General features: G+C 41.5%; 1 protein-coding gene across 3 annotated transcripts in view; it reads right to left on the bottom strand.

The window, feature by feature from the left end:
• The window catches only part of TRPM8 (transient receptor potential cation channel subfamily M member 8), a 62,236-nt gene that overhangs the window by 33,767 nt on the left and 2,867 nt on the right, over window positions 1-25,602 (bottom strand). For 2 of the 3 annotated variants that reach the window (XM_063116050.1, XM_063116052.1), the window contains exons 4-13: window positions 24,970-25,147; window positions 23,542-23,714; window positions 22,239-22,413; window positions 13,629-13,696; window positions 12,494-12,691; window positions 7,975-8,077; window positions 6,558-6,676; window positions 5,478-5,768; window positions 5,156-5,251; window positions 2,932-3,061 (exon numbers count right to left, since the gene is read on the bottom strand). In XM_063116050.1, the coding sequence (XP_062972120.1) occupies window positions 2,932-3,061; window positions 5,156-5,251; window positions 5,478-5,768; window positions 6,558-6,676; window positions 7,975-8,077; window positions 12,494-12,691; window positions 13,629-13,696; window positions 22,239-22,413; window positions 23,542-23,714; window positions 24,970-25,147 (1,531 nt within the window). Of the gene's footprint in view, window positions 1-2,931; window positions 3,062-5,155; window positions 5,252-5,477; window positions 5,769-6,557; window positions 6,695-7,974; window positions 8,078-12,493; window positions 12,692-13,628; window positions 13,697-22,238; window positions 22,414-23,541; window positions 23,715-24,969; window positions 25,148-25,602 lie in introns of all 3 variants that reach the window. The other variant, XM_063116051.1, reaches the window with a different exon arrangement.

Raw genomic sequence — 25,602 nt, forward strand, 5'->3', positions numbered from 1 at the left:
CCGTTTAGTAGAACCAACCCTAAAGGTCTTTGCAGCCAAGATTGTCTCTCATTTTCTATATGGTGCACCAATCTGGGGTAGCCACTGCAGAGATGAACTTGATGTGATGAAAACAAGTTCCTGCGTATGCTCTTGGCAGTGTCACGCAGTACACCTGGGGGGGATCTACACTACTGCTTTAAAGCGCTTTAAAGTGCTTTATAACAGTTTTGAGAACTGTTGGGGCCCAGGACACACTGCATATACAGTTTTCAAAACATTTTCAAAGTGCTTTAAAGCGCTTTAAAAGCAGTAGTGTAGATCCCCCCCCTGGTGCATTATTAGGGACTGAACTGGGTCTCCCTTCTCTCAAAGCACATAGACACAAACCCACAATATTGTATTGGGGGAAAATTACTATCGTTGCCAGAACAACATTTATCAAAATTGTGCTTTTTGGATTTGCAGAATGGAGAAGGCTGGGTACAATCTTGTAGATGCCGGATGTTGAGCTACTCAATCCCCTTAACAACAACAATGCAGGATGTATCCAATCATAAGATCCGAGATACTGAGTTTGGTGAAGATGCCAAAAAAGATTCTGAATACATAAAAACTGTACATTTGCTACTTGGTATACCAAAATCAAAACAGATCATAAAAGGGCTACTTATTTGCGAGAATTAACCTTTTCCCCTGTTAGGCATGCTTTCACCCAGCTCAGATTTCAAACAATGCCCACTGCGTATCTGGCTGGAAGTTTTCCTAATAGACCTGTAAAAGAGCACTTTTGCATATGCAAAGCAGGACATATTGAAGATCTCGTACATTATATCCTATACTGTACATTATATAATTCGCCCAGGGCTAAATTTATTCTCCCTTTCCAGACCACCTCAGAAGACCAGTCAGATGATTTTAAAATAAGATGGCTGTTGGCTGATGCGGACAAAGCTTTAAGATAGCTTTATTTGCGCTATCTGCAAGAAAAATAAGAGCAGCCTTTCTAAACCATACCACTGTCAAATCCAAAGAGGGTTAAACAGAAGGAATGTTTTAAATCCTGATCATTTTATTGTATTCTTGTTTTATTGTATCAAATGTTTTTCTGTTCTATACTTGTGTGCTTTGTGTTTGTATTGTGATGGCAGTTGGTTATAATCAATAAAATCTTGAGTGAGGGGGGAAAACCTTGCACATGCCGCCTCACCCTTTAGCCTCAACTACCCTGGCCTTGAAGCAGCTTTGTGCAGCCCCCACCTCAAGAGGGCGAAGCGAAGAACTAAGGGGTGAGGAGGACAAACAGAGGAGGAGGAGGAGGAGGAGGAAAGAAATGGGGTAGGGAAGGGACCAACGGGGGAAGAGACAGCAGTAGCAAGTGTGGGCAGAGTGCGAATCTGTGGTCAGGAGAGCCGAGGGGGCAGGGCCTGTGCCTGTGCCAGTCTCCTCAGCTGCAGTGCTTGGAAACATTTCCTACATAGTCCTGCTCCTCCAACACAATGGGGCCCTGTGATCCATCCATCCATCCATCCAAAGAGCCCCCGGGCCCCTGCTCTCCTTCCTCCAGAGAGGGACAAGGCCTAATGACAACTGGGAATGTACAACAGGCAGACACCACTTTAATAAACATGTGTCAACTGTGTTATAATGGGGAAATTCCAAATTCTGACAGGTATATTTAGATTGATACCAAAAGTACGCATCATCAGTTTTTTTCAGGATAGTTTCCTTTAAGTATATTATTTAGATTTTGCTCCCGACCGAAATGCACATATTCACGTTCCAGGACACATGACGCAGCCGTCCATTCGCCGTAGTGCCAGTTTTTTTAATGCGGTAATGCACTTATTCACATTCGCGATTTACCGCGACTTTTAGATCATGTCCAAGTTTGCGCCACTTTATGGTTACGTGTCTTTGGGGGAGTTAAATCGCATTTTGATGTGTTGGTGGAGCTTTGAGGGCAAGACAACATGATTGGCCGATTTCCCTATTTCACACCAATCGGCTGCTTCGTTCCTTCTTGCCGTTTTTAGTTTGAAGACTCTGATTCTGCGGAGCTCCGCAGAGAAAGCTTCTTAAAACAAATTAATTTATGTATTTATATATTCATTGCATTTCTATGCCACCCAATATCCAAAGCTCTCTGGGCGGTTCACAAAAACAAAAAGGGGGGAACAGGCAGCCAGAGGAAGCAGACGTGTTCTGCTGCCTCATTCCTTTCCCTCTGCTACCTCGTTCCTTCCCCCTCACTCCCAGTTTGTCTGTCCCTGTCTATATATGAATCTGCGGAGCTTCGCATATACAATTTATAGCTTCACTCCTCTCTCCTCCATAGCTTTGCATGTGTGAATATGCTCATGTGCGCATTTATAACTACAGTACAAAAATAATTCAAGACATAAATCTCTGTTGCTGTGACACTCTTTACCTACATTTGAATCAACGAAAAATTTGGTTTATATTTAATGAGGAGCAATCCCATTGTGGTATAGACGGGGGCCATGTCTCAAACATAGCATTTGATGGAGGAAGGAGTCCTGTTGGCATTGTCTTCCACTAATATTCCTCCCATATTTTTCTACCATTTCTTCTATGTTTTTTCTTACCACAGAAAATCCATTAAAGAGCAAAAGACAATGTCTTTTTGATTTGAAGCGCTAGGAGACCTCCGTCTGGAAGCACCCCCTCTTCTTGCAAACAGCAACTGAAAGTCTTGGCTTTGTGACATACATTCATTTGGGGGTCTTTACATGCAATGAGAATGTATGTGCTCCTATGGAAGATCATATACTGGAATTTTAGTCTCTGATGCACTAAAACTGGGTGTTTCTCAATTATGCTAAATTCAAAGCTAAATGTGAAATGTAGCCATTGCTGCTTTGCTGCTTTCCCCTTTGTTTTGTTTTTTAATATTTGAATTAGTTCCACTCCTCTTATGTCAAAACTTACCCACAGCTCTTGTCTCATATTCATTTGCCAGCTCCTCCGATTCCCCAGCAGCATTGATATCATTCTTTACCTTAGCCAAGCTTTTCAGGAGCTTGCTTGCCCCTAATGCTGCCAAAGTGCAGCCTCTAGTCTGCAAAAAGGCAGAATTGCCAGGTTACAAACAGCATTATTTCCGAGTTACTGTAACTGTGACTTTCCAGTAATGTCAGTTCATATCCCAAAACAGCGGTGCAACTGCATAATTTAAAAGTGCTCCGTTCCCTGGAGCCATATCTGGGAAATCATGTGGGTACAACAAGTTCTACTTTATCTTGCCATGCTTAAAATAAAGGAGTGTGAAATGTCGAGCTGCTTGAGCTGGAAGCCAAAACTTGCAAAATAAAAACTGCGGCTGTCTTATGGTTGGTGACCAACCTTGCCTGTTTGATTTTTAAGTTAGAATAGCCATAAAACAAACAATAATGCAGAGAAAGAATCACAACTCTACACACGAACACACAAGCTCCATCAAAAGCATCTCTTACAAACCTCTAAGGAATGAGATTCCACAACTTCCCTAGACAGCTCGTTGCTGAGCTGGATTTAGAAAGTATTCTTGAGGTTTCACCTAAATCTACCTACATGTAGTTTAAATCCACCAATTTTTGCCTTATTGTTCCCCTCTTCTTCTCATCTCCCTTGCTTTTTGCATTTATTGAATTATTTTAGTACAGCAATACATGTGGGAAGTGGGGAGGGATATCAATGTCCCCAAATTGCCACTTTTTCTTTTTTTAAGTACATTGGAGCAGAGGCCCACTTCCTCCCCCTTCGCAGTACTCATGCATTTAAAACGGAAAATAACCATTTCCACACGTATGCACTTTTAAAAATTAATATACTAATAGTTCAATCCCATACATATACACATAGAAGAAAATCTTGCTGTGTTCAAAGGGACGTACTCCTGGATAAGTGTGTATCTTCAAATTTTGAAATAGCATCTCATTACTTGAAAGCTCATACGTTACATCAGGATTTCCGAGCTGATCGCACCTCTGCCTGTCTATCGAACCGTGCTCTTTGGTATGCTAAATTACCCATCCAGACTCCCTACCCTCAATACATAACAAATATTACAGATTTCAAATGGAGGAAAGCCTTTACAGCCCTACAATTTCAGTCCATGAGCACTGCCATAATCTCAGGACGCTTCTGTCAGATTCCTTACGAACAAGGAGTCTGCCCATGTGGGGTCCTTGTGCCTGAGGATCTCCTTCATTATCTTCTTTATTGTCCAATTTATGAAGATTTAAGATCAGATTTGTTCAGGGACTTAAATCTGCCATTAGGCAGTTCTGATGGGTATTTGATTAACTTCTTACTGGGGGACAGATTGCACCAGGTGTCTGAAAAGGTGGCCCAGTTTGCGTTCAGAGCAGCAATTTTAAGGAGAGAAATCTGAGATAAGCTGATCTGTATTGATGAGTAAGCCATTACAGTTGGGTTTTAACATTATTTAAAACTGATGTGCATTTTATTTTTGTTTCTGTGTGTCCTGTTTCTTTGAAATGGCTTTTGCTACACAAATAAATTTGTGTTGTTGTTGTGTATCGTAACAAAGGCATATATTTTCTACCTGAGCAAAGCTCACTGGGCCCTTATCTTGACGACATCGGGAAACGCTTCGCGCGGCAGCGCAAGGCGCCACATTGACACTCCTTCCAACCATCTACATTGGAAGGAGTGCAGTTGAGGACTTCCCAGGTGCCGCCACTGTTGTTGCCACTGCACCCATGCGACTCACGTGAGAGGTACGGGAGACCTGGGAGCATCCACGCCCCGTCTACTAAGGTGGGGGGGGGTGGTTAAAAATGGACTAACTTGTGGATTGCTGTTTTTTAAGCTGTAAATGCGAAATATCGCATTTACAGCTAAATGGGGGGGGACAAGGGGGAGGAACAGGGTGCTACCTCCCTGGTGGGATTTCCACCCTTTAAATTTTATTATTATTTTTAACAAGGCTCTGCAGAGGTGCAGAGCCTTGCTCCAAGCTAAAAAAGTTGGGGTAAATACCTGACTTTTTTAGTGCAGAGCTTTGGGGCTTTGCCCCTGGATCACTTCAGAGTGGCGGCTGCATCATGTAATCACCTGCCACCACTCAGAAGCTACTGCGTGGAAAAGTGCCCGTGTAGACAAGCCTTTGGAAGTTTAAAATGTTAGTCATGCTGGAAATGTGACATACCTGTTCCCATATGACTTTGGATAGTTCTTTTTTATTTTGAAGGACTGCCCAGATAAAGAGAGCCTGCAAGGGGTGCCTTGTAACAAGAGATATATCCTGAAAGTACACAAAGCAAGAAAGTATGTAAAGCCAACATTAGGGGAATTTAGTGTAAACCTCATTGAACCTCATTTTGTTTTACTTGGGACTAACAGTGCAATCTAATACATGTGACTAATTAAATGTAAGTCCCATTGTTCAACAGGGCTTACTCCCAGGTAAGTGGGCACAGGATTGCAACCTAAGTGTTACATCTGCTTAGAGGAGTTCGTGCTTTACATACCAGCAGCTGTATCTCTATGTCATCCTTGCCATTTTTGTCCTCTTTTTTGACACCTCTTCTGAAATCCTCCACCATTTTCCACACAAATGTAAGGAGGGCATCGTTGTATGAGTTCTTAGCAATCTGTAGATTCTTATACACCAGGCTGCTGAAGTTGTTGGTGTAGAGCTCAGTTAGTACATCATTAGTGAGAAACTTCCTCAGATTCAAGCCATTTTCTAGAAAGAGGCGAACAAATTTTGGCCTGTCCTTCACCAGGGCTGTAAACATGACATCCTGTAGGTCAGCAGACTGGCAAGGAACAAGAAATAGCAAAATGTTTACCTTGCTTGAAAATAAACTGCAGTAGGCAGTCTGTTCCGTTGCTTTGCTACTCCTTAGTTGAATAGAAAACGCCTTTTCAAAGATGGGGCAGAAGCCTCATATCACACAAACACACACCCATGCACTGAATTTCCTTGAAAAACACATACTCATCATCTCCACTTAAAGCTTGAAGAATTAATATCAGCATCATTAAGCAACATCAACATAGTTTAGAGCAATGCTTCATTTGCGAGGGTATCAATAAGTAACTGATGAGATCATGTGCCCAGTTACCTTGCTCCATCCTAATGTGACCACTCCCATTCTGCTATTCCTCCCCTTCTTGGTAGAAGAAGCAACATTGAACATACTGACTAACTACAACTGTACACCATTTATTGCCTTGCCCATCCAGTTTCCATCCATTTTTACAGCTAGGCACCTGATACACCAGCCTATTCATCCAATGGCTGTGGCCTAATCTACACCAAGCAGGATATTGCACTATGAAAGCGGTATGAAAGCAGTATATAAAAGGCAGGTGCCACACCAAGCAGGATATAGCAGTATGAAAGTGGTATATGGCATGTGTCAATGGGGCCCAACAGTTGTCAGTGCACTTCAATACTGCTATAAGGCAGTAGTGTGTCTCCTGCCTTTTATATACCACTTTCATAGTGTCATATCCTGCTTGGTGTAGATTAGGCCAGTGTCAGACTTGACTCTGCCTGGTAGCTTTGTTAAGATGAAAGCAGTGCAAACTGCTCTACCTACCTCCCAACGTCGATCGTTAGTAAAAATATCTTCACTAGCCAGATCCAGTTGGTTCCATTCCAAAAGTAATTTCAGTTGCCCATTCCAGTTATCTTTATCTTGTTCATTTGTGCTGAAAGCTACAAGTGGAGAGGGAACTCTATGGTTGACTAATATTAACATAACTCTCTGATTATTTTCCGATTCTCATTTTCCTGCCCATTAAGCAAAACCACATGTGTTGCCCGAGCTCCCGCCTTCTCTCCCCATGGACCTGTCTCCTTATATCAAAAAAGATAATGTATTCTCACAACTATCGGCATTCCTTTGATAGCTCAGGGCAAAAGCTTAAAATATCCCCTGTAGCAGCTACAAATTCTGTTACTACAGTTTTTATACCAAACATATTTAAATATTTAACATGAATTCCACATTTCACCCCAATTCTACTCCAAAGGACAGCAGAAAACTATGGAGGAGTTACAATCTTTCTAGAATCCATCCATTTCTTTTGAATATAGTGTTTCCTCATACTTTCTTGCATTTTCTACTATTTTCATGATTGGCTCAGTTCAAGGGAACATGTGCCTGCTGAATCCCAACAGCAAAGACCCAATGAACATACAAATCATCCAAATTTGAATGTGGATCTGAAAATCCTTAGCAGAGAAATGCTACAGGGAAAGGGGAAGTTTTGGGGTGGGTTTTCCCTTTCCCTCCCCATAGGATGAGGGAGGGAGGGCTGTTTTTTCTACACCAAGCAGGATATAACACTTCAAAAGCAGTTTGAAAACAGTATATAGAATATGTTATGGGCCCCAACAGTTGTCAGTGCACTTTAATAGTGGTGTAGATCCTGTCTTTGTTTTCTGACCTGGGAACATTTTTTTTTAAAAAAAAGATAGTTTCCCTTTCATTAATTCCAGTTAGAGGGAAATAAATAATGCCAGTATAGATTTTCCCATATTCTGGAGCGTGCTGGGTGAACCCTGTGGATTGAGAGTCCCTTCGTCCATTCTCCTGGAATGCCTCCTTTTTGCCCCCTCCGTCAGAGCTCCAATATCAGCGAAGCACCAGCTGCAGCCCTTCCCATAGGCTCAAAGGAAGACCCCCCTCTCCAAGGGTAGACCACCGCCTCTCTGCCCTTACACAGCGAGATCTGAAAAATCCTATGGCCCTAGGATACCTTCCCAGGGACTATAGGACTGCAGCCTTCAAAAGTGAATCCACTGTTTTTGAGGCAAGGAGAAAGCAGAGCCACTAATCAAGCAATAATGTTCCAAAGGCGTTCTTTTTTTATTTATTTCTTTTAACAAAGTGAGGTTTGCATTAATTAATTTTATCAATTTCTACCCAAATGCTCACGGTGGCTTACAGAATTCATTAACAGAATATAAGCAATTAAATAAAGTTAGGAGACAAAACAAAAACAATATACCTTTATAGAGTGCGTATGAAATGGCATTGGTCACAATTTCATCTCCAGCTTCTTCTATTTTGATCACAGTTAGCAGATGAGGATTTTCAAGTACTTCTTTGATCTGTACAACAAAAATCAAGGTCTGACCTATTCTGAGAGACTTCATTGTCAAGATACTGTTCCTTCACTTAAATAGAGGTACAATTTAAGTTCAACTCAAAACTGTTGACTTTGAGAACTTAAATTGGAAGTCATGTTGTTATTCAAATTGATTGATTTAGTATACATTTAGCATACATATATCTATGTACATATATTCACAAAGAACATGTATGACAGGTCTCTTCCCCACAGAATTGTAGTGTAAAACAGACACAGGGAGACCACAGAGGAAGGGGTGAGGAGAAGGAAGCATGGGCAATCAGGGGAGACCTTTGAATGGTGAAGCTGGATGAGCAAAGGTCATTGAAAGAGATGTGTTAGGATATAAGGACTAGAAGGTACATAAGGAAGCAAACTCCCAGAAAGTGATCAAAGAGAGTGAGTGAACAGGGCAACCAAACAGGGCTTGGTCATGGGGAGGTGTAGTGGAAGAGGAGACCAAGGCATAGAGGAGAGAGGCCTCCAATAAATCCAGGAGATGGCCTATTTAAAGCCACCCATATAGTACAGGACTCTGTTGTTAACCTTCAGGGAGGACAGGACAAAGCACAGGCTATTCCAGTATAGTCAGAAAGGCAAAAACAAAAAGGGACTATGGGTAGAAAGGATTCTCCAGTGGTGGTGAACTGCAAGATGCGTGCAAATGCTTGTGTTCCTGTCTGAGATCAACGTGGCGTACATGTACAAGTGCAAGCTGGTTGCACTATTAGAAGAAAAAGTGTGTGCACTTGAGTGATAACCATCCACCCTCCAAGGAATAAGAGAAGACAAAGAGTTCTTACACAGAAAGATGGAACTTCAACAGGAGAGAGAAGCACAGGAGGTAGAAGACCAACAGCAAATTGAAGCAGAAGTGGGGAATGCTGAGGTGAGGTAAGCCAATGAAGAGGAAACTCCCCGGGAAAAGGTGACAGATAGGAGCAGAAGACACTCTACACCAGTGGAACCACTAGAGCTGTGTAACCGCTTTCCGGTACTGGAAAATGAGACTGGAGGACAGTCTGCAGAGGAAGAATTGCAGGGCAGGGTCATGCAGCAGTGAGGAAGAGGTAGAAGGTCAGTCGAGCAGAGGCAACAATACCAAGGACTATAACAGCAAGAAGAGAAGAGTAGTCATTATGGGTGGCTCCCTGCTGCGTGGGATTGAAACTCAAGTATATCACAAAGACTCCTGGACTCGCCAGGTATGCTGTCTCCCTGGAGGACACATTAAAGATGTGACTGAAGGGTTGCCAAAGCTTCATAAAGCTCACTGACGCATATCCTTTTCTTCTCATCCATGTGGGATCAAATTATACTGCCAAGTGGCACTATGAAGAAATCACATCAGATTTTGAAGCTTTGGGAAGGAAATTCAAGAACTTTGGGGCCCCAGTTCTTGGAAGAAGAATACAAAGGGAAAGAAAAGTACTCCAGGTGAACAACTGGCTACAAAGGTGGTGCCGATGTGAGAGATTAGGATTCTGGGACCATGGGCTATGCTACTTGGAAGATGGACTGCTGGCAAGAGATGGATTGCACCTCACAAGGGTTGGGAAGAATGTGTTCGGCCACAGCATGAAGAACTTCATCAGGAGGGCTTTAAACTGAATCCTACTGGGGAAGGCGATGTAAACATGGAGGCAATAATGGATGCTTATGCAAGATAACAGAGAGAACAGCTCTAATAGCATCCCCAAATAGTCCTCACAATAATGTAGGAAAGAAGCCAGGCCATAAAGCACATGGTCTTCAATGTCTATATACAAATGCCCAGAGTATAGGAAACAAACAGAATGAAGGCAAATACATGAAGGCAAATACGACTTGGTACATTTAACTGAAACTTGGTGTGATGACTCCAATGAGTGGAATATAGCAATTGAGGGATATAACTTGTTCAAAAAGAACAGAAAAAATAGAAAGGGAGGCAGAGTCACACTATGTTAAAAATACTTATCCCTGCGCAGAAATACAGGCGGATGAGCCTGGGAGACCCATCAAGAGCATCTGGATTAAAATAAATAGGGCAAGGAATAAAAGGAGCATGATAGTCTGAGTCTACTACCAACCACCCAATCAAAGAGAAGACAAGGATGAAACTTTTGAAAAGCAAATTGCCAGTGTTTCAAGGAAGTGTGATGTAGTAATGATGGGGGACTTCAGTTACCCCGATATCTGCTGGGGGACAAATACTGCCAAAAGCGTCCCTTCCAAGAAATTCCTGACATGTATGGGTGATAACTTTCTCCTATAGAAAGTGGAGGAAGGAACTAGAGGATCGGCTGTCCTTGACTTGATACTGACCAATAGGGATGACTTAGTGGATAAAGTGACAGTTATGGGGAACTCTGGGGGAAAGTGACCACGTCACACTTGAATTCTTGATTTTGAAGGAAGCAAAAGCTGAGTGTAGCCATACACATACTCTGGATTTCAGGAAAGCTGATTTTAATAAACTCAGAACTATGATAAGTAAGGGTCCCATGGCAAGTGAGCCTAATGAGAAAAGGAGTCCAAGATAGGTGGAAGTTTTTTAAAAAGGAAATTTTAAAGGCACAATTCAAAACAATTCCAACAAGGAAAAAAGATAGAAGACAACAGAAGAAACCAATGTGGCTTCACAAAAAGCTTAGAGATGACCTGAAAACAACAACAAAAGGATACATATAGGAAGTGGAAGGAAGTCCAAACCACAAAAGAAGAGTACAGACATGTAGCACAAAAGTGCCAAAATGGTGCCAGGAAGCCATTTCATAGTGAAAAGTTGTTTCTTTTCCCATTCAGGGTTATGTGGCTCCCATTTCCTGATTTTAGCCTCAGCTAGTCCCAGTCCCACATCACTACAGTCCAAGAGGGTACTATCTCAAAATGAGTGTGATTTCCTACTTTCTGTCTAAAATAAACTGCACATTCAAATTTGAGCTGTAGTCTGTATGGATGACACATTTGTCTTACTGACCCTTCCAGGAATGATCGAGTTTCCAGGAAAACATAATTGGAAATGGGAAGTAATTAGTATTGCAAGATTAAGGTAAACATTTTTGGCGGGTGTGAGTCTAATGCTTAGATTATCCATGAAGTTATTATTATTATTATTTATTTATTTATAGTTGTAAGAAGGCTTTTAAAAATCCATAGTAGCAAATCAAAATTGTAAGCACAAAATGTAAGAGAATGTCATTAGCAGCACTGCAAAGCACTTCTGACAAACCACTGTAGCCCTCTAAGATTATTACAGTCAAAAGGTAATAGATCAAAAAAAGAAACAATCTGATGAAGCACGGGACCGTTAATTGAGAACAAATCCCCCAAATTAAATGACTTCTTCATTGGGGCTTAGTGGCATTTTAAAAACAGAATGTCAAGATTTTCCATGCATCCAGATTTTTCTACCACAATGACAATAACAGAAAAAAACTAGGATGGTCAAACACAGGCCTGTATAAATCCATTTCCCAGCTTCCCAGGGCTCTCTGTGAGATTCCTTGCACAGCACCAAATCAAAGCCCCCTCATCCCTTCTAGAAGGGAATAACAACCACCACCATTTGTATAGCATCTTCAAGTATGCAAAGTATTCCACATGCATTAATGAGTTATATTCACATTATCCCCTCATACTGCAGATAGGACATGAAAATAAGAGAGAATTGAACCAGGGACTTCCTGATTTATAGCTCAATCTCTCGGCCACTATGCTACACCAGTTCAGTTCCAGTTACAAATTATAGCTAGAAGCCCACTGCCTTGTGTTATCCTGAATTTAAATCGAATTAAATGCACATCTCAGCCTAGTGAGCCCACATAAATGTATCATGCTTCAAACAATCCAAAATAGGGTGACCAGATGCACCAGGAAACCCCGGAGACCTCCGGAATAACAGAGGTCTCTGGGCCAACTGGGACTGGCCCCCAATTCACCAGGGAAAAGGACTGGAAGGTGTGTTCCGGACTTCCAGGAACAGGTGCTCCAGCCCTCCCTCAGTGCCACAGCAGAAGGCTGAAATCGGCCCTGGGGGGAGGAGCTGGAGGACGCATCCCAGGACTTCCGGGATGGTGTCTCCCAGCCCCCGCCTCCTCCCAGGGCCGATCTAGCCCTTCTGCATCAGCACAGCATTTCACTCCCTGCCCCAGGTTTGAGATGTTATAAAAATCCTTCCTTATTGAACAACGAAACCTCTGATAAATGATCCCTAGAAGAATGTGGGGTATTTCTCTTATGCCAGCAGTCACAAAGATCAACAATACATTCCAGGAAGTGAACTGTGGGAACTTCTTTGCATTACTACACACACAAAATGTGCAGGGTTCTTATTATATGGACTAATAAATTACTCTCACTCACCCATCTGCAGGGCTCCTATTATATGGGTTTATACATTTTTCTCACTCACCCATTTAATCCAGCTTTCAGTCTCCTCTTCTGTGAGTCTAGAAAGAGTGCGAGGCAGGTATCTGAGCAATCTCTCTTTGACAGATGAAGAGGTAAGTGTACCTTCTGCCTCCACTAAGCTTGCAATTACATCTGCGATTTGACCAGAACCTTCTACCACCACACAAGGAATTTTGCTCTTGACTGCAGTGTTAATTGCCTATGGAAGAAAACATCAGGGTGAATAATTATTCACAAAGGAATAACCATTTTGATCTAACAGTCCTTCCCTCCAGCTCTGCATATGGGACATAAACAGAAATCTAATGGAGTTTCTAGACGGCTGTTTTTCCCAGCAACCATTGTGCCTTTGGCCAGGGACGGGCACCCTGAATCCTCATTCCTAATCTCTGCTCAGCAAATCATCCCTCCTGACACTCACATCACCCCAGCCAATCCTGATAGTGATCATTGCTAAGACAGACTAGCAGGATCAACCTTGGCAGCACAGCCTGGGTGCCCCACCATGTAACTAGTCACCTGTACTAGATACAAGAAAAAATCTAAACAGAGTTAATTACAGAACTTTTTGCTTCCTCCTGCTGAGAATATAGAAATTTCTTTGCTAGAGGAACCTAGGTTGTTTTTAGTACTTCTGCATTGCCCTAGAAGTTAGCATCAGCATCAGATGGGGGTGGGGAATCGTGTTTCGTTATCAAGGGCTTTCTTTCTATTTGTCTTCCACATTCAAACCAAGCACTTTTCAAAGGGAAGAGACCAGCGACCACGTGGCCTGTAGAGGGATAGCGCCCTCTATTGGGCTTTTTGTAGCACAACCGCAGAAGAGCAGGAATAAAAGAGGTATATTTTATGAATAGAATTTACAAAAAGAATGGGAGATGTGCAGAAGGTAGACGGCATCATTAAAAGGACCCGCAAACATCCTTGAGTGGCCAGTAATGAGCATGCTATAAAGCACTCTTCTAATGACACTCTTGATTCCTCATCTAAATCAGAAACCATTTCCAAGAACATTTGAATTTTATACAGTTGTTTCTATATAACTGAAACTGCAAATGGTAACATTGTTTCTATCCCTAAGGGAATGGAGGGAGAGATTTGGTGGGGGTGGCAGTAGGGTGGGCAAAGGGACTTACCTTTAGAGTTTCTTTTCCTCCTCCTTGGGCAAAACACACAATTGGAATCTTTCCACCATAATTAGAATCTGAAACAAAAATACCATTAACAAGCAAATGTGTTTTGAATCAGCACGAAAAATCTCTCTTCCGTTTTATCTTACATTGTTTATAATTCCAAGTCTTATCCTTTGCCCAGATTGTGTGTATTCCATTCCAGAAGCTACCAATCATTCACCAATTGGATTTTTTCCATGATTAAAAGTTTATCTTTTTAAGAAGGACTACATCTGACTTGATTCTATTTTAAAATTTGACATAATGTCCTTTATTAATTCTACCATTTAATATTACTAATAAATGAGTAATTAATGAGCACCATATAAACACAAAGTTGTAAAAGCAAATGTCCATCTACTCTTCATATTAATTCATTTACATTAATTTAAGGCAAAATCCTTAAATTATTAAGGATAATTTAATAATCCTTAAATTATTAAGGATAATTTAATAATCCTTAAATTATTAAGGATTTAATAATTTAAATCCTTAATAAAGATTTAAAGTATCCTTAATAATAAATAATTCTGCACATTTATACAGAAAAAAGTCTTACAACTCCAAGCATTCCCTAGCCAAAATTGGGTGGGATAGCTAATACCCTGGAATCATAGAATAGTAGAGCTGGAAGCGGCCTATAAGGCCATCGAGTCCAACCCCCTGCTCAACGCAGGAATCCACCTTAAAGCATCCCTGAAAGATGGCTGTCCAGCTGCCTCTTGAAGGCCTCTAATGTGGGAGAGCCCATGACCTCCCTAGGTAATAGGTTCCATTGTCATACTGCTCTAACAGTCAGGAAGTTTTTCCTGATGTCCAGCTGGAATCTGGCTTCCTGTAACTTGATCCCATTATTCCATGTCCTGCACTCTGGAATGATCGAGAAATCCTGGCCCTCTTCTGTGTGTCAACCTTTCAAGTGTTTGAAGATTACTATCATGTCTCTCCTCAATCTTCTCTTCTCAAGACTAAACATGCCCAGTTCTTTCAGTCTCTCCTCATAGGACTTTGTTTCCAGACCCCTGATTATCCTCGTTGCCCTCCTCTGAACCCCGATCCTTCTCACTTCTAGTATTGCTGAGCCAAGTATGCCCCATCTTGTAACTGTGTATTTAGTGTCTTTTTCCTAGGTGTAGGACTTTGCATTAATCTCTATTAAATTTCATTCTGTTGTTCTCAGCCCAGCACTCCAGCCTATCAAGATCACTTTGAAGTTTGTTTCTGTTTTCCAGGGTATTAGCTATCCCACCCAATTTTGTGTTATCTGCAAATTTGATCAGCGTTCCCTGCACCTCCTCGTCCAAATCATTAATAAAAATGTTGAAGAGCACTGGGCCCAGGACTGAGCCCAAGGTACCCCACTCATTACCTCCCCCTATTTGAGAAGGTACCATTCATAAGCACTCTTTGAGTCCGATTCTGTAGCCAGTAGTGGGTCCACCTATAAGTTGTTCCATCTTGCCCACTTTTAGCTAGTTTGTTAATCAGAATGTCATGTGGTACTTTTTCAAAAGCTTTGCTGAAGTCAAGATATATTATGTCCACAGCATTCCCACAGTCCACAAGGGAGGTTACCTGATCAAGAAAAGACAGAGACAAACTTCAAAATGATCTTGATAGGCTAGAGCACTGGGCGGAAAACAACAGAATAAAATTTAATAGGGATAAATGCCAAGTTCTACACCTAGGAAAAAGAAACCATGCATAGTTACAAGTTGGGGAATACTTGACTCAGCAACATTACAAGAGAGAAAGATCTTGGAATTGTTACAGATCACAATAGTTTGATGTGGTTGCAAAAGAAAAAGAAAAAGAAAAAGAAAATGGTATTTTGGGATACATTAATAGAAGTATAGCTTCCAAATCGCTTGAGGTACTGGTTCCCCTCTATTCAGCACTGAATAGGCCTCATCTAGAGTATTGCGTCCAGTTCTAGGCATCACACTTCAAGAAGGATGAAGACAAGCTGGAGCGTGTTCAGAGGAGGGCAACCAGGATGATCAGGGGTCTGGAAACAAAGCTCTATGAAGAGAGACTGAAAGAGCTGGGCATGGTTAGCCTGTAGAAGAGGAGATTGAAGGGAGACATGATAATACTGTTCAAATACTTGAAATATTTGGCATTGGTGAGTCCTCATCTTGAGTACTGCATCCAGTTCTAGGCATTACACTTCAAGAAGGATGCAGACAAGATGGAGGGGGTTCAGAGGAGGGCAACAAGGATGGAAACAAAGCCCTGTGAGGAGAGACATATTTAGCCTTGAGAAGAGAAGACTGAAGGGAGACATGATAGCACTCTTCAAATACTTGAAAGGTTGTCACACAGAAGAGGGCCCGGATCGCTTCTCAATCCTCTCAGAATGCAGGACACGGAATAACGGGATCGAGTTACAGGAAGCCAGATTCTGGCTGAAAAAACTGCCTGATTGTTAGAGAAGTATGACAATGGAACCAATGACCTAGGGAGGTTGTGGGCTCTCTCACACTAGAGGCATTCAAGAGGCAGCTGGACAGCCATCTGTCAGGTATGCTTAAGGTGGATTCCTGTGTTGAGCAGGGGGTTGAACTTGATGGCCTTATATGCCCCTTCCAACCCTACTACTTTATGATTCTATGATTCTATTAATTTTGTCTACATAAATAGGATTGTGCATAAAATGATTTTAAAATAGATAGTTCTTGTCAAATCCTGACATTTTTACAAATTTCCTTCGAGAACATTTCTACAAACTGAGAATAGTTGGTGGTTTTTTAACATATTAACTCTACGTATTAAGATAAGAGTATTAAATGCTATAACTTTTACTCTTGCTCTAAAATTAGGATAAATGTTTAAAGGGAGAAAACGAAATTCGCAACTTCTATTTCATTTTCTTTATTTTTATGAGGAAAAACATACTGTAGATTATTATAAGAGCAGCTTTTTGTCATTTGTTCATGTTTTGTATGATCAATCTAATAAAAAAAAGACACATTAGCAAATGGGAAGCAAATTTACAGACAAAGGCAACAGAATTAGGGTTCCTAGCTCGTGCATTTGCAATACTGCTGCTCAATTAGCTTTGTTGATGCATACATTTTTTTCTGCATAGCGTTTCTAAGGAAACAGAACATAAATGGAGTATGAAAATATTTTATTTATTATTTATTTTATTTATTTATTTTATTAATTACATTTCTATACCACCCAATAGCCGGAGCTCTCTGGGCGGTTCACAAAAATTAAAAACATTCAAAGTATAAAACAACAGTATAAAACCATAATATACAATACAATACAATACAATACAATACAATATTTTCAATTCAGAGCCCGTTTCCATATAAGAAAAGTGTACTTTGTTAATACAGGAATGTGGAGAATTATATGGCTGTTTCACCATATGGCTGTTTCACCAAGTATTATACAGATTCATACAACTGCTCTTTTTTGACATGGCAATTTCATCATGTGAGGTACCTTGAATTCGTAACATTTTCTTAAAACCATGATTTTGCTGCTATCTACCTAAAATCTCCTGCAGGCCAACTTCAGTTTGCTACAAAATATGGGGCTTTTTCATCATGCTTAACTTTATCGCTTTCACCGCATCTTTTCTGTTCGCTTTTACTTTTACTTTAGTTTTGTTTTGGGGTTTTGCTTAATAATACCCAGTCTGCTGGAGGGTTTTGTGACTGAAAATTTGTCCACTATTTCTTGGCAAAAGCAGAGTCTGGTGGCACCTTAAAGGCCACTAAATTTATCTGCTATTTGCTTCAACAGACCTAACAACTAAGAAAGTGCAAGGGGACAGGAGCAGGCAGAAGAAACATCATGGCCTGCTCCTGTTGGACTCTCTCTCTCTCTCGCTCTCTCTCGCTCTCTCTCCTTCCCCCTCTCCTTCCCCCTTGTGTGTCATGTCTTTATTAGACTGTGAGCCTGAGGGCAGGGACTGTCTTTTTTGCTAAGTGTAAGCCGCTCCGAGAGCCTTTTTTGGCTGAGGAGCAGGATATAAATATGATAAATAAATAAATAAATAAACTACCTCTCTGGAAATTGTACTTTGTGACAGCTTACAAAGGACCTCTTATTAAGGGTGCTACCCTACGACTGCTCTTGAATACTGGCCTTTCTTCCCTGCTTTATCTCTTTTTCTTCCTCCCTCTTCCCTTCTTTTCTCTCTTCCTTCCTTACTTCTTTGTTGGGTACTAAGATTGAGGACTCTTAGCTCTACCAACTGGAAGGCACTGGGCAGCAATTCCATTTTTTTCCTTAACATATTTTCTGCGGTAAGAAAAAAGATGGAAGAGGCAGTGGGAAAACATGGGAGGGTCATGAGTAAGATGATGATGATGATGTCTGGACCCCCTGTAAACTTCCTTGAAGAAGGAACAGTGATCATTCTATAAAAGTCTCATCTGGAAGCACCTGTTGTCTTCCCTCCGTCAAAATTCAGACTATAAACACCTCAGGAAAGAAACAGAGTGCAGGACATGGAATAACGGGCTCAAGATAAAGGAAGCCAGATTCCAGCTAGACATCAGGAAAAACTTCCTGACTATTAGAGCAGTACAACAATGGAACCAGTTACCTAGGGAGGTTGTGGGCTCTCCCACACTAGAGGCCTTCAAGAGGCAGCTGGACAACCATCTGTCAGGGATGCTTTAGGGTGGATTCCTGCATTAAGCAGGGGGTTGGACTTGATGGCCTTGTAGGCCCCTTCCAACTATGATATTCTATGATTCTATGTTTTGTAAATGACTGTGTATATTGATAGAATCATATATAGTTAGAATGTGTCCCACGACTTTCGTCCAAGAACAATGTAAACTTAATTGTTTGAGCTAACTGATCTAATTAACAAATAAGTATTATTTTTGAGTGTGTCCAGGTCCCTGTAAGAGGCATTCCTTTCATTATGTTATTAAATAATCTTTCTAGGTATGGATTTAATATTTCTTGAAAATGTTTATAAATGTCATGTAAGTTTCAGGTATTAAGAGGTCCAAATAACTAAAAATCTAAACAAATTACACAAAGTAAACTGTAAGAAAGTATGGAAGATCATTAGTTCTGAAACAAGGAGGTGGAAGAAGCAGCAATTAGGCATTTCCGATCACTAAATCATGATTAAAATGATATCAGTCCCAAAACTTTTATTTTTGTTTAAAACATTGCCATTCTGGATTCCAAAAAATCAACTACAACATTGGCAGAAGCAATTAAATTCATTCATATTTGGCACAAAAAACCCTAGGATACGTAAATCACTCCTATATAAACAGCAGGAAAATGGCAGATGGGGAATCCCAAACCTGACATGTTATTATGCAGCTAATCAACTTAAACATATAATCCCTTTGATGCAAGAAGACACTTCCAAACAGTGGGTGAAGATAGAAAGAATAACATGTGAGGAAGTTCCTATCAGCACTTGGCCTTATTGGAAACATACATTTAGTAGAGCAGGTACAGAATCCATTCACATTAACAACATTGAAAGTATGGAAAGTGAGGATGGAAATACTATCACCAGGGCTCTCGCTATTAATCCTGATAGCTCACCACCCAATGCTTGAAGGTAGATTAACAGCAATGGAAATGGCTAGGTGGAAATCCAAAGGATTTTACCGCCTTATGGATTTCATTTAAAACTAGCTGTACCCGGCGTAACGTATGTCATTGTAGCATATCTTAAAGTTTATTAATTAAATATCATCGCGGGGGCGGGGGCTGCTTGGAGGCCGCGATACAGCGCCGTCTGGCAGACCTGGGGGCAGGGAGGTCGGGGGGAGGGGGAGCAGGTGTCCCCCTCTACCCGGGGTTCCTGTCAGCCTTGGGCCGGCCACCCAGCTCACATAAGATTAGGCTGGGGCCTCGGATCGCAGCAGGTCAGCAGCCTCCCACCCGGCCACCAAGGGCCCCGGCAGTGCCTCGCTCATGCTCCGGACCGTGGTGCTGCCCCCTTCGTGGGTGGGGGAAGCAAAGAGGCAGAAAGGGGGTAGGATTACCTTGGAAAGCCCGGAGGAGTCGGGTGAGGGGCTTAGCAACCTGTATCAGCTGACGTTACACGTTGTTACTGTTGCTTAGCAACCTGTATCAGCTGATAGTAAACGTTACTGTTGCTTAGCAACCTGTATCAGCTGAAGCCTATATGGAAACATACCTAAGCGTTATGGTTTAGAAAAGGCAGAGGAACTAGAGACCAAATTGCCAATATCCCCTGGATAATGGAGAAAGCCAGGGAGTTCCAGAAAAACATCTATTTCTGTTTTATTGACTATTCTAAAGCCTTTGACTGTCAGTGAGTTAGAGCCAGACATCCTGAAGAGTGAGGTTGAATGGGCCTTAAGAAGCATTGCTAATAACAAGGCAGCAGGAGACGATGGTATCCCAGCTGAACTGTTTAAAATATTGCAAGATGATGCTGTCAAGGTGATGCATGCCATATGCCAGCAAATTTGGAAAACACAAGAATGGCCATCAGACTGGAAAAAATCAACTTATATCCCCATACCAAAAAAAGGAAACACTAAAGAATGTTCAAACTATCGGACAGTGGCACTTATTTCACATGCCAGCAAGGTAATGCTCAAGATCCTGCAAGGTAGACTCCAGCAATTCATGGAGCGAGAATTGCCAGATGTACAAGCTGGGTTTAGAAAAGGCACAGGAACTAGAGACCAAATTGCCAATATCCGCTGGATAATGGAGAAAGCCAGGGAGTTCCAGAAAAACATCTATTTCTGTTTTATTGACTATTCTAAAGCCTTTGACTGTGTGGATCATAACAAACTGTGGCAAGTTCTTGGTGGTATGGGGATACCAAGTCATCTTGTCTGCTTCCTGAGGAATCTGTATAACGAACAAGTAGCAACGGTAAGAACAGACCACGGAACAACGGACTGGTTTAAGATTGGGAAAGGAGTACGGCAGGGTTGTATACTCTCACCTTACCTATTCAACTTGTATGCAGAACACATCAAGCGACATGCTGGGCTTGACGAATCCAAGGCTGGAGTTAAAATCGCAGGAAGAAACATTAACAATCTCAGATATGCAGATGACACCACTTTGATGGCTGAAAGCGAGGAGGAACTGAGGAGCCTTATGACAAAGGTGAAAGAAGAAAGTGCAAAAGCCGGGTTGCAGTTAAACCTCAAAAAAACCAAGATTATGGCAACCAGCTTGATTGATAACTGGAAAATAGAGGGAGAAAACGTGGAGGCAATGACAGACTTTGTATTTCTGGGTGCAAAGATTACTGCAGACGCTGACTGCAGCCAGGAAATCAGAAGACGTTTACTTCTTGGGAGGAGAGCAATGACAAATCTTGATAAAATAGTTAAGAGCAGAGACACCACACTGACAACAAAGGTCCGCATAGTTAAAGCAATGGTATTCCCTGTAGTAACCTATGGCTGCGAGAGCTGGACCATAAGGAAAGCTGAGCGAAGGAAGAGAGATGCTTTTGAACTGTGGTGTTGGAGGAAAATTCTGAGAGTGCCTTGGACTGCAAGAAGATCAAACCAGTCCATACTCCAGGAAATAAAGCCAGACTGCTCACTTGAGGGAATGGTATTAAAGGCAAAGCTGAAGTACTTTGGCCACATAATGAGAAGACAGGATACCCTGGAGAAGAGGCTGATGCTAGGGAAAGTGGAAGGCAAAAGGAAGAGGGGCCGACCGAGGGCAAGATGGATGGATGATATTCTGGAGGTGACAGACTTGACCTTGGGGGAGCTAGGGGTGGCGACGGCCGACAGAAAGCTCTGGCGTGGGCTGGTCCATGAAGTCACGAAGAGTCGGAAGCGACTGAATTAATAAACAACAGCAAGATGGTTGATAGCCAAGCATTGGAAAGATGGCAAAGAGCTCCATATTGATAATTGGTGCCAGAGGGTATGGCAGATTGCTCTCTTAGAAAAATTGACTCATAAACTAAGGATAGAGCGAGGACAACTAAGCGAAGGCAAATTTTAAGGGGTACGGAAGAAATTTATTAATTTCGTGAATAAGAAGATGGGAGAATGCCTCCATCAGCACATATAGAGTTATGGAGAGTATAAAGGGGCAAGGAAACTAAGTATCCTAAATAAATTAGCATTAAATAATTTTAAATCCAGGTGGGAATCTGTATCGAAACTGAATGTATATGTATAATGTAATACTTGACCAATGTAACCAGAACTAAAGGGGAAAAAAGAATATTTTATTTATTGATTTGCTTACTTGAGTGCAATCCTATAGTATTTGCCCTTGATACACATAAGCTTCCAAATTCAGAGGCTTACAAGTATCCAAAGCAGAGAAGGAGGCTCAGACTCCTGGGTCTAAGGCCACAGTACTGCCTCTGGCGTCGGATCCAGGAATCCAAAAATCCTATGATCCTGCAGATGTTTTCTAGAATTGTCCTCTTAATATCTTTATAGATGTCCTTTCAAGCATAATATATCCTAGGGCATCATACAATAAAAACAAATTAAACAATTCATTATTAAAGCAAGTTTATTCACCCACAAGAATTTCTTTAACTTCTGACCCTAATCAGAGTCCTTCATTCCAAAGATTACTTAATTGCAGCTAGAAACTGACCTGGAATGATGCGTTCTGAAATATATTTTTCTAGCTGAGTTCGTAGCTTGGCCTCTATGGCTGGGTATCCATGAGTGCCGTTATCAACCAGAATTAGATGAGTATGATTATTATCCAAACAGTACAACGGGTCCCTCTTGAGGTCATCCATGATGTAGTGTGCTGAATAATAGGTCTAGAAATTACACCAACAATTCAGAAATAAAGCACTGTTTTGTTCACATTGCTAAACTATTTCCAGTCATGACCCAGCTTCATGTGAATGTACAGTTTTTTCTCTGTTCTTTCCTAGTCCGTTTTCTTATCAATACACACATTTCTCTAATAAGAATAGATTAGTTTCCTAAAATCCCACATAGTACAAAACTGTGCTGTACATTACATATTAGTTACAATACATTTTAATCATTTCATCAACAACAAATTACAGCAAGCCAATTTAGTATATTGGAACTACATTGAACTTTGTGCTAGAAGCCCCTGGCTCAAATTCTAGCACAGACATGATCTCATTGACCTGGTTCACATGACACAACAATCCACAATAAAACAACCCATGGTGGGTTATTGGAGTGGGTTATTTTGGCATGCAAACTCAGCACAATGGCTTAAGTGAGGATGGTTAACCAGGAACAACTCCCACTGAGAACCCATGGCTTGCTGTTGGATTGTTTAAGCCATGGGTCGGGACTGTGGGTTGTGCATGTCTTGTTCCCAGAGCCCACAGAGTTGTTTGGCAACAGCGGCAAAAAAGCCAAACACTCCACTTCCCTCATGATAACACTAGCTCTTTTCCAGCTGTTGGAAGTTTGCCTAGCATTGCTCCTGCTTCTCTCCACCCCACCTCCTCCCCTTTTCCAGTACTACACCAACCACACAAGCCACTTTAGTTCACTCCCCGCCCTCCTCCTCTTGCTGCAATGCATCCCCTTTCCCCAGATAATGCCCAGGCAAGGGTAGGTCAACAGCAAAGAGGCGGCTGCTGGCACTAAAGACTTGCCAGCAGTTGCCTGCCCTTCCATGCCGCAGAGGCTCCAGAGATGCATGCTGGGCGTGGGCAAAGAGAACAGAAGGAAACAACCCACAACCTGCAAAAACAAGCAGTATAGCACTTGATTGTCTGGTGGTGGTCCTGTGGCTTAGCTATGGGTAAAAACAACCCTCCATGGCATAATTAGACCATGGGAAGTCATGTTGTGAGAACTGGCTGAATGTGTAGCTTTAGTGAAGGAAATGTCCCCTTCATTTGTAATGTGAGGATTAACATAACTCCAGGATGTTAATGGTGAATCAAGTTCAGTACCTCAGCATCACAGCTTCTGGTCAGACTTTCACGGTTAGAAACCATCCCCCAAGCAGCTATGCCAATAGCAACCACATTCTCTTCAGAACTCCTACTGATGGTGTTATCTCTTACTACTTCCCCGATATACTTCATCAATCCATAATGAGTTCCCCCTGTGAATATCCAGGCCCCTGTAGATTGAGAGTACAAAACCAAATCATACATGTAAACTTTGATCGCATAGATGGTTTCATGCAATTTGAAACATACACAGGAGCTTCCCATACGCTGAATGCTATACATCACTAATGCATTCATTTCAGTGCAAATGTATACGTTAGGAACTGGGTCACATAACAGCATGTTTTTAAATCATAGGGTGATCCCAGTGACTGGATGTACATATGTGATGGGAATGGATCAGGCATGTAAACTACCGTCAGATTGTCCTTTTACAGATGTGTATGTAGTCACAGGAATTGTTGTGTGGGGAAACATATTATGTTAACTAATATTTACTTTGACGTTATATCAAGTTTCCAAAATATCAGATAGAACACCAATTTGGATAAAAATTAGAACTGAATTAATCATGTAAATCTGTTGGGAAGTTCTAGTCTGAACATAGAAAAAGGAGCAGCGGAAAGGGAAGGGTAAGGACAAAGAGGGGTAAAATGGCAAATAAGGGCCTTAGCTAGACCTAAGGTTTATCCCGGGATCGTCCCAGGGTCATCCCTGTTCATGAAAATGACACACAGGATATCTCAGGAGCAGGCAGGGACGACCCCGGGATAAACCTTAGGTCTAGTTAAGGCCAAGGTTAGCAAGCCATGTAGAAAAAGCAGAAAAAAGAATGAAGAAAGAACTATGAATAAAAGGCACACAGAAGAAAGAGAAAATTGGGACATTTTTCAGGCCTGTACAGGTCTTCCCTTTATTTCCCTCTCAATATGCAGATGATGATGACTGTGAAAACCGTTTTCCCCACACAAACACAATCAACTCTGTTCCTGAAAAGAAAGAAAGAAAGACAAACCCAGGAAATGGGTTCCCCCATGGCTTGAGCTACCAGGGGAAATCCTGAAGGCAGTCAATGCGCCATAATACCCCATAAGACAATGCTTTAATCCAACAGGGAGTTAACAACAGTGAAAATTACAATCCACATCCCACTGGGGTAAATAACAACGTTCCTATTGATGTGAATGACCCTGGAATGCATGTTTAGGCAGCAAAAGTCAGCATTCTAAATTAGAAATATGGTTCATACTGAAATCAGTTCAATATATTTCTAAAGGCTGGGGTCTTAAGCCTAACTGAGAGCATGTTACTTACATTCTGCTTCACTACCTGTGCCTCCATTTCTCCATAACTTCTTAGCCCACTGAAGCCCATTTTTTTGCCTAAGCCAAAGCAAGCAATGGCAGAAAGAAGGCCTACTTTTACCTTTAGACTGTGCAATGTAGATCAATCTGCTGACAATCTTACGCATACGTGGCTTTAAAGCAAAGTTTTTTGCTCCACCTGTGACAGAGATTATGAGGTTGGGTGTTTTCAGGTGCCAGTGCTGGGTCATTAGGTCATAGAGTGTTTCAGAGTCTGTGTCACATGACAGGCGGATGTACTTAAAAGAGAGAAAATCATTTTTACAACAGGGAAAATATTACACTTAGCCAAAAGGCAAATATCTCATTTTGTCAATGCCATTTCAGTCACACAGCCCTATGCTTCTATTACGTCTACTTTAACGTCTTCAGCCGAGGGCTGGGTTACACAAGGCGTTGGTTTTCTGTGCAGACTTTCATGTAGTACAGCATTCCATTTAAAGGGTTCTTAATCCATGCACCAATCCACATGTTCCCCTTGATGTCCTTCTTTATCCTTCCTGTTAGTGGTTTATAATAAATGCCTAAGAGCTCTATTGTGAATGTGCATGAAAATAAACATTTTAGCTCAGCTTTTACATTATGTTTAAACATCGACTGTGCCCCATTCTACTTTCCTTACTTTTGTTCTATCACTTATTGCAATATGTTTTTAGACTGCATTTTTAGCAACAGCACAAAAATCTCTCTAAAG

The sequence above is a fragment of the Elgaria multicarinata genome, chromosome 2 (assembly GCF_023053635.1).
Source record: "Elgaria multicarinata webbii isolate HBS135686 ecotype San Diego chromosome 2, rElgMul1.1.pri, whole genome shotgun sequence".
NCBI classification, from domain to species: domain Eukaryota; kingdom Metazoa; phylum Chordata; class Lepidosauria; order Squamata; family Anguidae; genus Elgaria; species Elgaria multicarinata.